This window comes from Danio rerio, chromosome 13, assembly GCF_052040795.2.
Source record: "Danio rerio strain M-AB ecotype USA chromosome 13, GRCz13ab, whole genome shotgun sequence".
Lineage (NCBI taxonomy): Eukaryota > Metazoa > Chordata > Actinopteri > Cypriniformes > Danionidae > Danio > Danio rerio.
This window is the reverse complement of record NC_141033.1, coordinates 54985001-55000000: the sequence shown is the minus strand read 5'-3', so window position 1 is coordinate 55000000 and position 15000 is coordinate 54985001. Positions and strand designations below refer to the sequence as shown.

At 42.1% G+C, this 15000-nt stretch overlaps 1 protein-coding gene across 6 annotated transcripts in view; it reads left to right on the top strand.

The window, feature by feature from the left end:
- inpp5a (inositol polyphosphate-5-phosphatase A) overlaps positions 1 to 15000 on the top strand; it is a 639159-nt gene that overhangs the window by 98397 nt on the left and 525762 nt on the right. For 5 of the 6 annotated variants that reach the window (XR_015506554.1, XR_015506555.1, XR_015506556.1 and 2 more), the window contains exons 5-6: positions 11702 to 11765; positions 13123 to 13226. Coding sequence is in view for 2 of the 6 variants with exons in the window: in XM_087279918.1 (XP_087136044.1) it covers positions 11702 to 11765; positions 13123 to 13226 (168 nt within the window). In the remaining 4 variants the exon portion in view is untranslated. Of the gene's footprint in view, positions 1 to 11701; positions 11766 to 13122; positions 14720 to 15000 lie in introns of all 6 variants that reach the window. The other variant, XR_015506557.1, reaches the window with a different exon arrangement.

Here is a 15000-nt window from a genome sequence, read left to right as displayed (position 1 = left end):
ATTAACTTCTAGCACTGGATGTCGGGAGGGGAGGCTAAATGAAATTAATGCATGATATTTCTCCTTGGGAAGCGGCGGATTGTTGGCAGGTCCGGCTCAGGCCAATTACGCTTTGTTTAGATCTATCCGTAACGTTTGCTGCAGAAAAATGGCAAATGCGATCAGCGGTTTGGAGATCAATCACTGGAGCGCCGCACGCGTTCAGGAGCCATTTTAAAATAATGAGAAGCGCTTCGACTACAACTCCTAAACTCACTGCGACATCAAGACACAACACACACTTTACATTCACCAGCACTAATGTGTGTGAACGTCTGCTCACTCATGCTGCGCACGCTTTCTGTAGGCTCATCTATCTGTCAGGATTTATCTATGTCCGTCTGTCCAACGTTTTATCTATCTGTCCATCCATCCATCGTCCTATCTATCCATCGTTTTATCTATCGTTCTGTCCATCTATCTGTCCATCCGGTCATCCTCAAGTGTGTGTGATGATCAAGAGCCACGGTGTCCAGCTCAACTCTCCTGTTCCCAGCACTGTTGGTTTGGAGGCTGCTGTAGACAAGCCTCTGCTCACGCCGGGTTCAGTGGAGCAGATCTGGAGCTGTGGACATTGTGAAACCTGTATTGTTCTCTGAGTCCACCTTCACGGTCTTTTCCACATCTGTTAGAGTTACGGTGTGGAGAAGCCCCAAAGAAGCGGCCCACCCAGACTGCTGATGCCCAGAGTGAAGCCTGGGGGGGATCAGTGATGGTTTGGGCTCAATCATGAGCATGTCACGGCATTCCCTAGGCCCAATACTGGTACTGGATGTGTGCTGGGTCACTTGCCAAGGACTTGCCAACCATACTGGAGGAGCATGTGACCCAATGGGTCAAATATTGTATCCTAGATGCAATGGTGTGTTTCAGGGTGAAAATGCAGCAATACACACAGCAGGACTGGAGACAGAGGGGTTTGATGAACATTTACACACACTAAGACACACACACACACACGCACACGCACACACACACACACACACACACACACACACACACACACACACACACATATATATTCAGGTTTTTTCCTTGTAATAATTTCAGAAATGTTTTGGAGTTTTTGTGAACTGAAATAAGACTGGTGCTGTTGAAGGTTCTAGATGTTTGACTGAGTCAGGAGTGTTTGCAGCTTCAGTGAGAAACAGACAGAAGGAAACACTCGGCTGTATCTGAAGGAGCGACAGTAAATCAGCAGCTGTGCTTTTACTGTCAACAACATATAGATCTTGTGGCCTTTGCAGTGTGTGTGTGAGTTACTGATTGTGTGTGTATGTGTGTGTTTTTAGTTTGTGCTTGTTTGTTTTTGTGTTTGGGTGTGTATGTGTTTATGGTTTGTTTGTGTATATGTTTGTGTGTGTGTGTGGTTAAGTTTGTGCGTGTACAGGTTTGCTTGTGTGTGGATAAGTTTGTATAAGATTGTGTGTGTGTGTGTGTGTGTGTGTGTGTGTGTGTGTTAGTTTGTGTGTTTGAGTGTGTATGTGTTTGGTTTGTTTGTGTGTATGTTTAAATGCAGCTTTGTGTGTGAATATATGTTGGTGTATTGTATATTTGAGTGTGTGTGTGTTAGTTTGCGTGTGAATATTTGAGTGTGTGTGTGTTGTGTATGTTTAGGGTTTTTTGTGTATATGTTGAGTGTGTGAGTTTGTGTTGTTGTGTATGAATATGTTTGTGTGTGCGTGCGTGTGTGTGTGTGAGTAAATGTAGTTGGTGTCTGTATGTGAAGTTAGTATGTGTGTGTGTTAGGTTTGTTTGTACAGGTGTGTGGATAAGTTTGTATAAGAGTGTGTGTGTGTGTGTGTTAGTTTGTGTTTGATTGTGTATGTATTTATGGTATGTTTGAGTTTGTATGTGTGTGTGTGTGTGTGTGTGTGTGTATGTGTGCAGGTTTGTGTGTGAATATATCTTAGTGTGTTTGTGTGTATATTTGAATGTGTTTGTGTTTGTGTGTGTGTTAGTTTGTGTGTGTGAATAAGTTTGTATAAGATTGTGTGTGTTAGTTTGTGTGTCTGTGTGTGTATGTGTTTGGTTTGTTTGTGTATATTTGAGTGTGTGAGTTTGTGTAGTTGTGTATGAATTTGTTTGTGTGTGTGCGCGTGTGTGTGTGTGTGTGTGAACAATGTTGTGTACAAGTTGTGTGTGTGAGTATACATTTTGTGTGTGTGTGAATGTAGGAGGTGTCTGTATGTGAAGTTAGTGTATGTATAAGTGTGTAAGAGAGATTGAGTGTGTGTGTGTTTGAGTGTGTGTATTTTCAAGTGTGTGTGTTGATGGAGATCTACACTTGTTATTCAGCGTTGGCTTTCACCTGCCGTCTGCAGAGAAACACTGCATAAATATCCAATACTGCACAAACAGAGTGTGTGTCATCGGTAACCATCAGAGACAGACACACACACACACACACACACACACACACACACACACACGCGGAGGATGAGCAGGACAGTGAGACAGACGAGTTGTTTGTCAATATGAGTGAGCGTGTGTGTGTGTGTGTGTGTGATGGAGTGTTGTGTGTATGGGCTCTCTCTCTATTCCTCATGCTCAGTCTGACTGGATACACAGACAGAGCGTCTCATTAAAGGCGTCTCCGTCACCGGCTCTTATTTGCAGGCTCTGCGGGGCCGAGGGGCCATCCATCAGGGGCCCAGGAGCCGCTCGTCCCTCACACACGCAAAAGTGTTTGGGTCAATCCTGCATTTACCAGCCTGTGTAAATGTGGACACACACACGCAAGCACAGAAATACATATGTGCACACACATTCTCTCTCTTACACACAGAGACACACACAATATACACTCTCAAACACACACACTCATACACACAACACACTCAAACACTCTCTCTCTCATGAACATACACACTCTCTCGCAAACACAAGTGCATTTGTGTGTGAGAGCACGTGTGTGTGTTATGAGTCAAATCATATGTATAAAGTGTAAGTGTGCATGTGTGTGTGTGCTATGAACTAAATCATGTATGAAATGTGTATGAGTGCCGAATCATATGTATGAAATGTGTGTGTGTGTGTGTGTGCGCATTATAAGCTAAACAATACAAATGAGATGTGTGTGTGTGTCAATTTAATGGGATACAACCTCTTGAGATGAACCATCTCATTTTCTCGGTGTGTCTGTCTGTCTGTCTGTCCACACACACAGACACGTGTCTCACTGCCCTCTGCACACATGATGAGCGCTTGACTCCTCATCCTCACACACTCAAGGTCTGACCGCTGGGGAAAAATCACCACTTTTATGTTTGCTTTATGGCTCATTTTTCAAAGCCAATGCAGAAAATCCATGAAAGGTCAGTGTGTGTGTGTGTGTGTGTGTGTGTGTGTGTGTGTGTGTGTGTGTGTGTGTGTGTGTGTGTGTGCGCGCACTGTGGACAGTGTGTGCTGCAAACCATCTGGAGGCCTGCTCGCTTTACTGTCCATCATCTGCACTGCTCCAAAAAAACACACACGCACTGCACATAATTATTATTAAATGCAGATAATAATAACAGTAATTCTCATCATCATCAGTGTTATCGTCAACACCATCCTGTCAAACACCATACTGTAAAAGTATGGCCAGCTTGAGTATTGAGGTCACGTTATTTCTTACGATGCAACATTCCCCTAAAAACGTGCTTCATTTAAATAATTTACTTATTTAATTATATTAAAATAAACTGATATTTTTCAGATTTTAATCATTTTAATTCAGACAAAAAACTGTGGGCAAACATCACGTGCTTTATTTTAATGATCTAGGCACAAAGTTTAAAGCTCATGGGGCTAAAGCATTGTTTGTGTCTCCGAATCCACTTTTGCTGTTTTACGTATGGATAAATCCGCTCTGCGCCTGGTGCATGGTCTATCAGGGCTGTGCTGATTCTCTTAATGAGTTCTGGCTGTGTTTTGAGCATAACCTGCATTAAACCAATCAGAGACTCGTCTCTCATTCTCTTTAAGAGTCAGTTGCGTCGCTCCATGGTGCATTTGCTATTTACATGGCAGACTTTGTGTAATAACTGAACGCTTCACTAGCAAGAACACAGTTAATCAGAGCATCTGCAGCACGAAGATAAAGAACCAGCCTCCTCCATTCAGCCTCTTTACTTTATCTCTTTACTTTACTCCTTTACTTTGGTGGAGTGAGGAAACGGTGGAAACTCTCTCCACTGAACACATCCATCAGCCCACATATTTAATCTCCTTTGTTAAGCGCAAAGATTTGCTTCAAAACTGTTTCTAAATTCAGTTCTGATCTCCAGCAAAGGAATAAATGAACAATAATAATGAAGTGTGGTCAGAAAACTGAGTTATATCCAAACACACGTCCTGTTCTTATCCACATATGCTGATGCAGACGTCTCCAAAACCCCACAGCTGGACACATCTACACTTGTGTTTATTATAAATCTGCAGATTTATATTACTTCCTCCGCATAAGCACTTTCTCCGGGGAGATCCAAAGCCGTTCCCAGGCCAGCCGAGAGACAGTCCCTCCAGTGTGTCCTGGGTCTTCCCAGAAATACAAAAAATTGCTAGGCAGTTGCTAAGGTGTTCTAGGTGGTTACTAAGATGTGGCTAATTAATTGCTAAGATGTTTTGAGTGAGTGCTAAGATGTTGCTAGGTGGTTCTTAGGTGTTCTGAGTTGTTAGGCAGTTGCTAACATTAATTACCATGGTTCCAGTATGAATTAGCATGTCATGGGTATGATTAGTATGTTGCTAGTATGTTTCTAGTATGAATTAGCATGATGCTAGTATGGATTGGTATGTTGTTAGTTAGTATATCTAATGTAAAGTCAATGGGAGTTTTTTTTTTTTAAATGGAAGTCTATGGGACAGTTGCTAGGGTGCTGTAAGTGGTTGCTAGGCTGTGGCTAGTAAGTTGAAAGGTCATCAGTGATTGGCAGATTGGTTTTAGAGGGGTTTAAGCCATTTCCAGCCTGGTCTTAGCTGGTCAGGCTGGAAAATGAGCAGCTGAATCCAGCTAAACCAGGTTGACCAGTCTGGTTTAAGTTGGACATTGCTGGTTTTAGCTGGCCATTTTTCAGCCTGATCAGATAAGACCAGCCTGGAAATGGCTTAAACCCCTCTAAAACCAGCCTGGTTGACCACCTAAAACCAGCCAACCAGCCTAGGCTGGTTTAAGCTGGTATTTTCAATAGGGGTATGACAGCCTCGTGCAAAGTTATGAGCTCATAAAGTTTGGTCCAATGTTAAGTCAACGGGACTTTTTCAAATTTACTGGGTCAGCTTTAGGAAAACCGTAACGCCCTATTCACACGGGGCGTCAGCGTCAACGCTTCCCATTCACTTTGAATGGGTGACGTCAGGCGTTGCCGAACTGCATTGTGGATCCGTCGGCGCCACTTCAGAAGCGTTCCTCGCTGCAGAAGTTGAGACCAGCTCAACTTTTCAAGCGCCGACGGAAGCGTCAGCCAATCAGATCGCTGTATGCAAATACACCAGCTCAGACAGTGGCCTATTGCTGACTGAATTTCATTGGCTGACGCTTCTATGACGATCGTTTCAGCTCCAACTTCAGACACGCCCTCTGTCAAGCATTGACGCTGAAGCCCCGTGTGAATAGGGCGTAAGTCGGATCAGTTGGAAAAGATAAAGCAACCCGAGTCAGACCAGTTAGGAGGTTTGTAGCTTGAATGGTCTAGGAGGAGATACATATAGAAATGAGTCTCAGAAGAAGAAGACGACGTAAGAATAATAGGTTAATGTAGTATAGGAGTGTGTTGTCACCACTATAAACACACCTTTATAATCGTGCACTGCAGTGTTTGAGAGCATGTTAGTGTGTGGTCCAGCTTCAGTGCAGTCCAAACTCCGGTTAGAGGCGCAGCGGCCAATAAAATGTGCCTTTATGGCTGGGTTATTGTCTTTCTGTCTGCAATTACGGCGATTACTCATTTCCGTGCCGCGCACTTAACCCGGAGCATTTTACTAATGGAAGATTAAGTAGCAGCCGTGACAGTGCGCTTTATAAATATGTAAAATACACTTTTAATTATTTCAAGTGAATCTGGCAGGTAATCAATAACGGCGGACGTGACAAACATACGCTTGACACCGGCCATTGTAAAGCGCAGCTTAAAAGATAAGAGTTTCCTGTCAGCGCCGTCCGGCTCCAATTAATATTTGGAGTCTGTCACTGCCGGGACAAACCGATTAATTAATTGCAGCCGCTAATATAATGGTTTCTTCATGGAGAGCAGGAGCTGAACTCTGACGTTAAATATTTATTAAAGCGCGCGCGCGTGTGCGTGTGTGTGTGTGCAGAACTGAGCAGATGATGAGCGTGTTGTTGCTGTGCTGATTATCAAACACTGAGAACTTTCAGGATGAAGAATTACGACTTTGATGATGATGATGATCATATTTTAATGTGCATTAATAAGGTTTGATGATGTTAATGAGTGATTGGTGTTTACCGCTGATAGTAAATAACCAATGTGAACGCTTTATAACACTTATTAATAAGTCAGGTAATGTTAGAGATCGCATTAATTAATTAAAGCCAGCATTACGTACAGTATATATGAATATTAGATTTAAATAGCAGTGTGTTGTTTATGTGGGGCCGTGGTGCAGTGGTTAGCACTGTGGCCTCAAAGCAAGAACGTTGCTGGTTCGAGTCTCGGCTGGGTCAGTTGGTGTTTCTCTGTGGAGTTTGCATGTTCTCCCTGTGTTGGTGTGGTTTCCCCCACAGTTCAAACACATGCGCTATAGGGGAACTGATCAACTAAATTGATCTTGGATGAGTGTGTATGGATGTTTCCCAGTGATGGGTTGCAGCTGGAAGGGCATCTGTTGTGTTAAACATATGTTGGATAAGTTGGCAGTTCATTCCTCTGTGGCGACGCCTGATGAATAAAGGGACTAAGCCGAAAAGAAAATGATGATATGACGGGAGCGCTGTGGGATAAGATAAGACCTGACGGGATCTTACTGTGGCTTGAGGTGTTTTGCGGATATGATGATGTTCACATGCTGAATTACAGTAATGATGAGTGGTAAACAGGAGGAGTTACTGTATCTACACGGTCATATTCCTGATGCTAGAACTCTGAATATCTGTGTGTTGTTCAGAGGCGAATGAGTCTGAACGTGTGTCTGTGCGTGCGTGTGTGTGTGTATGTGTGTGTGTGTGTGTGTTATTGATGCTCTGCTGTTTCTGGTACAGTACATGTGTCGGTGGCAGGCGTCTTTGCTTGGCAGTTTGAGGTGAAAAAGCACATAAACTTGAGCGCGCGCAGACAAACGTGTGTGTTTCCTGGAAGCCGACCTTCACGTCTGCGTGTTCGGCGGTTCTGCGGGCCGGCCGGGACGCTCTGGAATTAAATGTGTGAGGCCTGCAGACCTTCTGTTTGTGCTTTTGACAAATCAGCAAATGTTTAATCTCAAGATGAGCCGACGCTCATAAATAATGCAACACACACACACACACACACACACACACACACTTCTACAATGACAGAGCTACAGGAGTTTTTGACGTCATTTTTATCATCATCACCACTGACATCATCATCTCCATCTTCTTCATCAGTTTTTTCACCATCATCATCATCATCATCATTATCGTCATCATCACCATCCTCCACAACTTTATCTTCTTTATTATCATCTTCATCTTGTTCATCATCACTATCATCACCTTCATCACCACTATTATCACCAAATTCATCTTGTTCAACATCATCATCACCATTATCATCAGTCATCATTTATCATCATCATCATCATTCTCCATCTTCATCTTATTCAATGTCATCACCATCATCACTATCATCATCTTCATCACCACCATCATCATCAAATTCATCTTGTTCATCATCACCATCATCCTCCTCCTCCTCCTCCTCCTCCTCCTCCTCCACAACTACATCTTCTTTATTATCATCTTCATCTTTATCATCACCATCCTCTACACCTTCATCTTGTTCATCATCATCATCATCACTATCATCATCATAATCATTATCATCATAGTCATCTTTATCATCATCACCATCATCGTCATCATCATCTTGTTCATCATCATCATCATCATCACCATTATCATCACCACCATCATCATCATCATCATCATCATCATCATCACTGTCATCATCATCATCATCATCACTGTCATCATCATCATCATCACTTTAGCCTTAAACATAACCTCTGGAGCAGCCCTTTAACGGATATGTACTTACACACATGTAAATAAACAGATTCCATAATATCCCCTGATTTCTGCTGCTGCTTTGCATATATTAAGAAGTTTATACCATTCTAGATCAGGGGTGTTCAAACTCTGTCCTGGAGGGCCGGTGTCCTGCAGATTTTAGCCTCAACACACCTGGATGGATGTTTCTAGAGAGTCTAGTAAGAGCTAGTCCAGGTGTGTCTGACTGTGGTTGGAACTAAACTTTGCAGGACATCGGCCCTCCAGGACTATGTTTGGGCACCCTGTTCTAGATATTATGAGTAATTGTAGTAGTACAGGGCGGCACGGTGGCTCAGTGGTTAGCACTAAGGCCTTACAGCAAGAAGGTCGCTGGTTCGAGCCTTGGCTGGTGTTTGTGTGGAGTTTGCATGTTCACCCTGTGTTGGTGTTGGTTTCCTCCGGGTGCTCCGGTTTCCCCCATAGTGATAGGACAGTGTAGGACAGGCAGGAAAGATTTGGGGGCAGAGAGAGGGGAAGGATCAGCATAGGGCCTCGAGCACCATGGTGCTGTATGGTGGCGCACTTAACCACCAGGCTATTGGCACTGACATATGGAGGGATTTTAAGAAAGCAACTAGTGCCAGTGTCTGGGAAAGAGATGAGTGTGTGCATAAACAGCTTGTTTTCTGTCTTAATGGAGTCTCCGTCCAGCTGGCACATACAGTACCTCAGCCTCATTTGCTCTCCAGCCCGGCTCTGGCTCTCTTTGGAGGCTTTGGGCTCCAGATCTTCCATACGTGTGAAGATCAGTGAACCAGAGCGAACCTGAGAGCGTCAGACGGCCATTCACTGGTGTCTAACCAGCTCTATTGTGCTTCTCCACTGTATTCTGTGTTTTTCTGAGCGCCGTATTCTCGGACGTCCGTCTCCCATGACTCTCCAGCGTCTATTGAGAGCTTTAGCCTCAGTTTTGGGCCGCTGCATTGAGCTCTAAACGGACAAGAAGCAGGTTTCGCTTTTTTATTTTATTTAGGCCAACTTTAAGGACTGGAGGTGCAAAAAAAAAAGCCCTTCAGAAAAGCAGTTAGTGAACTGTGAACCGCATCAAATCCCCGGCGCCTTGTGCCTTGTTTGGCCCCGTCGACAGACACAGAAACTGTCTGATTGTTCGCTAAAAATTAAGAATATAATCCTATTGAAGTAAATCTTTGGTCATGCTAAACTCTGCCTGAGCGGCTCAGATCGGCCGCTTTGACAGAATCGGCTCCCGCTATAATTTACATGTTATATTTGAGCGCCGTTACATAAGAAAAGAGCCAAAGCCAGCTCTTTCTTCATATTCATAGACGAGCAGAGTTTGTGCGCTTTTGTGGAATATAAACGCACGCACTTATGAAATATACACCACTTGAAGGATCTTCTGGGAAATCTGGCTCTCTCTGACGCGGTATTGATCCAGAAGTGCTTATTTCAGCTGTTTTCATGATTCAGAGAGAACTGTGAGGAGAGCCTAAATATGAATGTTTTTGATGATCATCAGATGCTCATGTTCTAGTGATTTCTGAAGGATGGAAGACTGCAGTAATGATGCTGACACTTTACTGTACATTCACACTGAAAGCAGCTTTATGGAAAGTTAATAATGTTTCAGAATTTTTAATGTATTTTGTATAAATAATGATCATTTGGGTGACAATAAATGTAAGCAAAGTATTTTAAGGGCTTCACAATATATGGTTTCGTCATCGATATCGCAATGTGCACATCTGCTGTAGTCACAGTACTGGATCTGCAATGTCAAGTGTGGATTTTGCAGATCAGTGGCAACGTTTAACTACTGTGGATTTTAAGCTTATTAAATGCATTTCTTTATTTGTTCCATTTGTTATACATATCATGTGAGTTTAAAGCATTCAGACACAATAAGCAAGAGCATTTGTTGCTTTATCAAACACTGGTTACATTACATTTCTATAGTGAAGACTGCTGAGTGTCATTTTACATTACATTCTTGAAGTCTTAAGTCTGCCATTAAGTCTTACCAGCCCTACCAGTTCTCAGTTCACCACTTTAACACAGATACAGGGACACTGGAGTGTTGGAGATTGCCCGTTTGTCACCTCACAGACAGAGTAACTGATCTTTGTGGCTTTAAAATGATCCAGTGTGCCTGTATCTGTGTTTGCACTTGGTGAACAGTGATGAACTGATCCCAGTCATTTCTGTTGAGCACGTGAACACAATGGCACATCAGCGCTGTTTAAGAACGTCATCAACAGCGCTTAAATGTTAGCAGGAAATGGATGTTTTTAAAATATCAGCACCGATTGGTACTGAAATTTAGTATGATGACTACACTATTGCCTATTTGAGCTAAATCACAGAGGATTTGAAGCTGCTTCCACTTTATAAACAGAAAATCTCCACAGTCTTATCACTGTTTGACATTGCTGTGTGTGTGTGTGTGTGTGTGTGTGTGTGTGTGTGTGTGCGTGTGTGCGTGTGTGTGTGTGTGTGAGATTGTGTTTGTGTGCATTTGTTTGTGTGTCTGTGTGTGCAGTCATTTGTGTGCATGCATATGAGTGTCTGTTTGTGCCTGTGCGTGGTTGTGTGTGTTTGCAGAAGTGTTTATAATGTAATACCGATGGTATCATTTCTGTTATTTCTGCTGTTGTGAGTGCAGAAGTGCACATAAATTTGAATTAAATATGATTCAAAAAATTATTTCTGCAGTTTATAATGAAGAAAAGGGCAAAATCTTCTATCAGATGTAATTTATCTCTTATTTCCACTGTTTTTAATGCAGACATGAGCAGAATATTGCTTTAAATATGTAATTTAGCTCTTATTTGAGCTGTTTTTAATGCAGAAATTAACAGAATATTGCTTTAAATATGTAATTTAGCTCTTATTTGAGCTGTTTTTAATGCAGAAATTAACAGAATATTGCTTTAAATATGGAATTTATCTCTTATTTGAGCTGTTTTTTAATGCTGAAGTGCTCAGAACCTTATATTAAATATGTAGTATCTTTTAGTTCTTTGGTTTTTAATGCAGAAATTAGCAGAATATTACTTTAAATATGTAATTTAGCTCTTATTTCTACTGTTTTTAATGCAGAAATTAACAGAATATTGCTTTAAATATGTATTTTAGCTCTTATTTCCACTGTTTTTAATGCAGAAATGAGCAGAATATTGCTTTAAATCTGTAATGTATCTCTTATTTGTGCTGTTGTTAATGTGGAAGTGAACAGAATCTTGTATTAAATGTATAATTTTGTTATTAGTGTTGCTTTAATGCAGAGGTGCACATAAGCTTGTTTAAAAAATGTAATTTCTCCCTTATTTCTGCTTTTTAATGCAGAAATACATAAGATCTTGGACTAAATATGATTCATTTTCTTCTTTCTGTGTTGTTTTGATGCAGAAGTGCTCATGATCTTGTGTTAAATGTGTATTCTCTCTCTTTCTCTGTGTTTTTCAGGCTCTGGGTTGCTGCTATTTCCTCCACGAGTCTCTGAAGAACATCCAGCAGTTTGATTTCCGAGGTTTGTGTGTGTGTTTAAAGTGTCCGTCAGATCCGCAGCGGTCAAGGTTGTTTCAGCAGCCATAAAACACACACACACACACACACACACACACACACACACACACACACACACACACACACGCAGCACAGCGCAGTCGGCTGCACCACACAGTCCTGCTTATTAATATGGGGATTTAATTGATGGGATGTGAGCGTGTGCTAATAGCGCACTCAGGCTAGTGGACAGTTAGCGGTGACCTCATCAGCGGCAGGGGTCAAGGGTCGCGTGTCTAATTAAAGCGCTGTGAGCATTAGCCCTCGCCGGACCCTGCCGGACACACTCTACCTTATTATCGTCATAATTATCTTCGCGCCCTTATAATGTAATGTAATGTAGTGTAATCTAATGCCGTGTGATATATAATCATATAATGTCATATGAGGGAATATAGTCAAATATCCTATCATGTGATGTAAAATATAATGAAATAAAATAATGTATAATTCAATCATTTATTCATTTAGTTTTCTGCTTAGTCTCTTTATTAATCTGGGGTTGCCACAGTGGAATGAACCGCCAACTATTCCTGCATATGTTTTACATATGAATACGGATGTCCTTCCAGCTGCAACCCATTACTGGGAAACACCCATACACACTCATTCACACACACTCATACACTACGGTCAGTTTAGTTGATCAGTTCCCCTATAGCGCATGTGTTTGGACTGTGGGGGAAACCGGAGCACCCGGAGTAAACCCACACCAACACGGGGAGAACATGCAAACTCCACACAGAAACACCATCTGACCCAGCCGGGACTCGAACCAGCGACCTTCTTGCTTTGTGGCAATCGTACTGCCCTCTGCACCACTGTGATGCCCATGTTTGTTAGAGCAACAGACTCCCATGCGGAAGGTCGCCATGTGTGTGTGCACAAATGTTTCTTTGTGTGTGTGTCTGTGTGTGCAAATGAGTGTGTGTGTGTGCATAAATGTGTGTGTGACCATGTATGTCTATCTCTGTGTGTGTGTGTGTGTGTGTGTGTGTGTGTGTGTGTGTGTGTGTGTATACGTGTACAAATATATATATATGTATATGTGTCTCTGTTCGTGTGCATGCATGTCTGTGTGTGTGTGTGTATGTACAAATGTTTGTGTGTGTGCATGTATGTGTCGCTGTGTGTGTGTGTGTGTCCATATATGTGTGTGTGCACGGATTTGTGTGTGCACAAATGTTACTGTGTGTGTGTGTGTCCAGTAGGTGGCGCAGCAGTGCTGATCTCTCTCTAATGAACTCCTCTGTGTGTGTGTGTGTGTGTGTGTGTGTGTGTGTGTGTGTGTGTGTGTGTGTGTGTGTGTGTGTTTCTTTCAGCTAAAAAGTTCCGGAAGGTTGTGGGTAAAGAGGTTTATTCAGACGCTCTGAGCAGCACCGCCACCCTGGAGAAGGAGAAGTTTCCTCAAGACTATTTCCCTGAGGTACATACACACACACACACACGCTCACACAGAGACACAGATACTCTCTTACACACACACACATCAGATTATCATCACTCAGCGGAGACCTCTCTCTGTTGTCCAGATATGAGCTTGTCACACAGTGAATGTGAAGTCAGTCAGTCAGTGTACAGATGCTGTTCTTCATGTAAATCAGGTCTCTTTTACACTGATATATGCATGTATATAGGGGCGACACGATGCCTCAGTGGTTAGCATTGTGGCTTCACTGCAAGAAGGTGATTAATTAAACACCTTCATTATATTATTGTCTATTAAGGTAAATAACTAGACTACAGATGTCCATGTAAGTGTAGTCAGGAGGGTCCTCAGAGTAAGTGAAAGATCCAGAAGGGCGTCCTGCTGATGTGATTCAGAAGGGCTCTGTTTTGTCAGACGGCTCACCGGTCAGGTATACATCCGCACAGGTTCACACCAGCTCCCAACCCATCGCTCAGAATAGATTAACGGACATAATTTTTTTATTGTGTGATAAGAGTCTCACGTTAACGCTGATAACCACCCACCACTAATATATATATATATATATAAAATTAACCATCATTTGTTGTTGTTGTTGTTGTTATTAATAGTATAATAATAATAATAACATTTGATGTTTTATCAGTTATCTGTACTTACACAATTTGTCTTTCATTTTGTATAATGTTTTTCAGATTTTTATTCATTTAAATGTTGATATTAGTTCATTACGTGACCACTGGCAAGTGTGTGTGTGTGTGTGTGTGTGTGTGTGTGTATAAGTGTATCTGTGAAAGAGCACAAACTCCTAAACATTTTCTACATATATATTAGGGCTGGACGATTTTTCCAATTTTTTCGATTAATTTGAATTTACGTTTTAAGACGATTTAATTTTGAATCAAATCGAGAAATCGTGATTTTAAAATATATAAATATTTAATACATTATAATGGCACCGATGCGCTTTGGTTCACTCTCTGTATGAAGCAGGAAGCACACCAGAAGCGCCTCTCGGCGACGCAAGGCACAGCATCACGCAGCGCCATGCATTTTAGACTTCTAAACAGGTTTCTATACACACACCGGTGCCGCCCAGTCCCGATTCAAGACGCAGGTCATATTTCAGCCACGCCACAGGGCGCCATCTGATTAGTTTCATGTTAAATATCATGTGAATGTGCGCGTCTGGTGTGTGATAGTTTAAACTGTCATGTGCGCGCCATGTCACAGCACTTCTGGTGTACGACCTGCTTGACTGCCTGTTAAAGCGTGAAGTCATGAAGGATTTTACTTGTTGCATTAGTCTGAGTCACGTCTGGATTGTCAAGACATTCCCTCATCAAGTTGATAAACTTGATCTCAACATGTATGAAGGACGTAAAAGCCTGCCATGTGAAAAACCGCCCCGATCTTTTGGTTTGAACACGAGCAGAGGTGAGGGACTGTAGCAGTGAAAATGAAAGTAGCCGCCCCCATGATGTCATTTAGTGGACCTAGATGAAAACCAGACAGATCTGGCAGCATGATACAGAGAGAGCTGCAAAGCGCATCAAATGATCGATATTTAAAAGAGGAAAAAAGAAAAATAGATTAAATATGTTATTTATATTAGACACACATCTGGTGCTTGTATTTGCTCCTGCTATACGTCCACAGCTTCACACATTGGGTTAAATTAGGCTTTACAGTTTCCATGTTCAGTCCTTTTCTTCCACTGTATCTTTTTAAGAAAAAGGCAGCAGCTTTACAACCTGACATTCAATCAGAA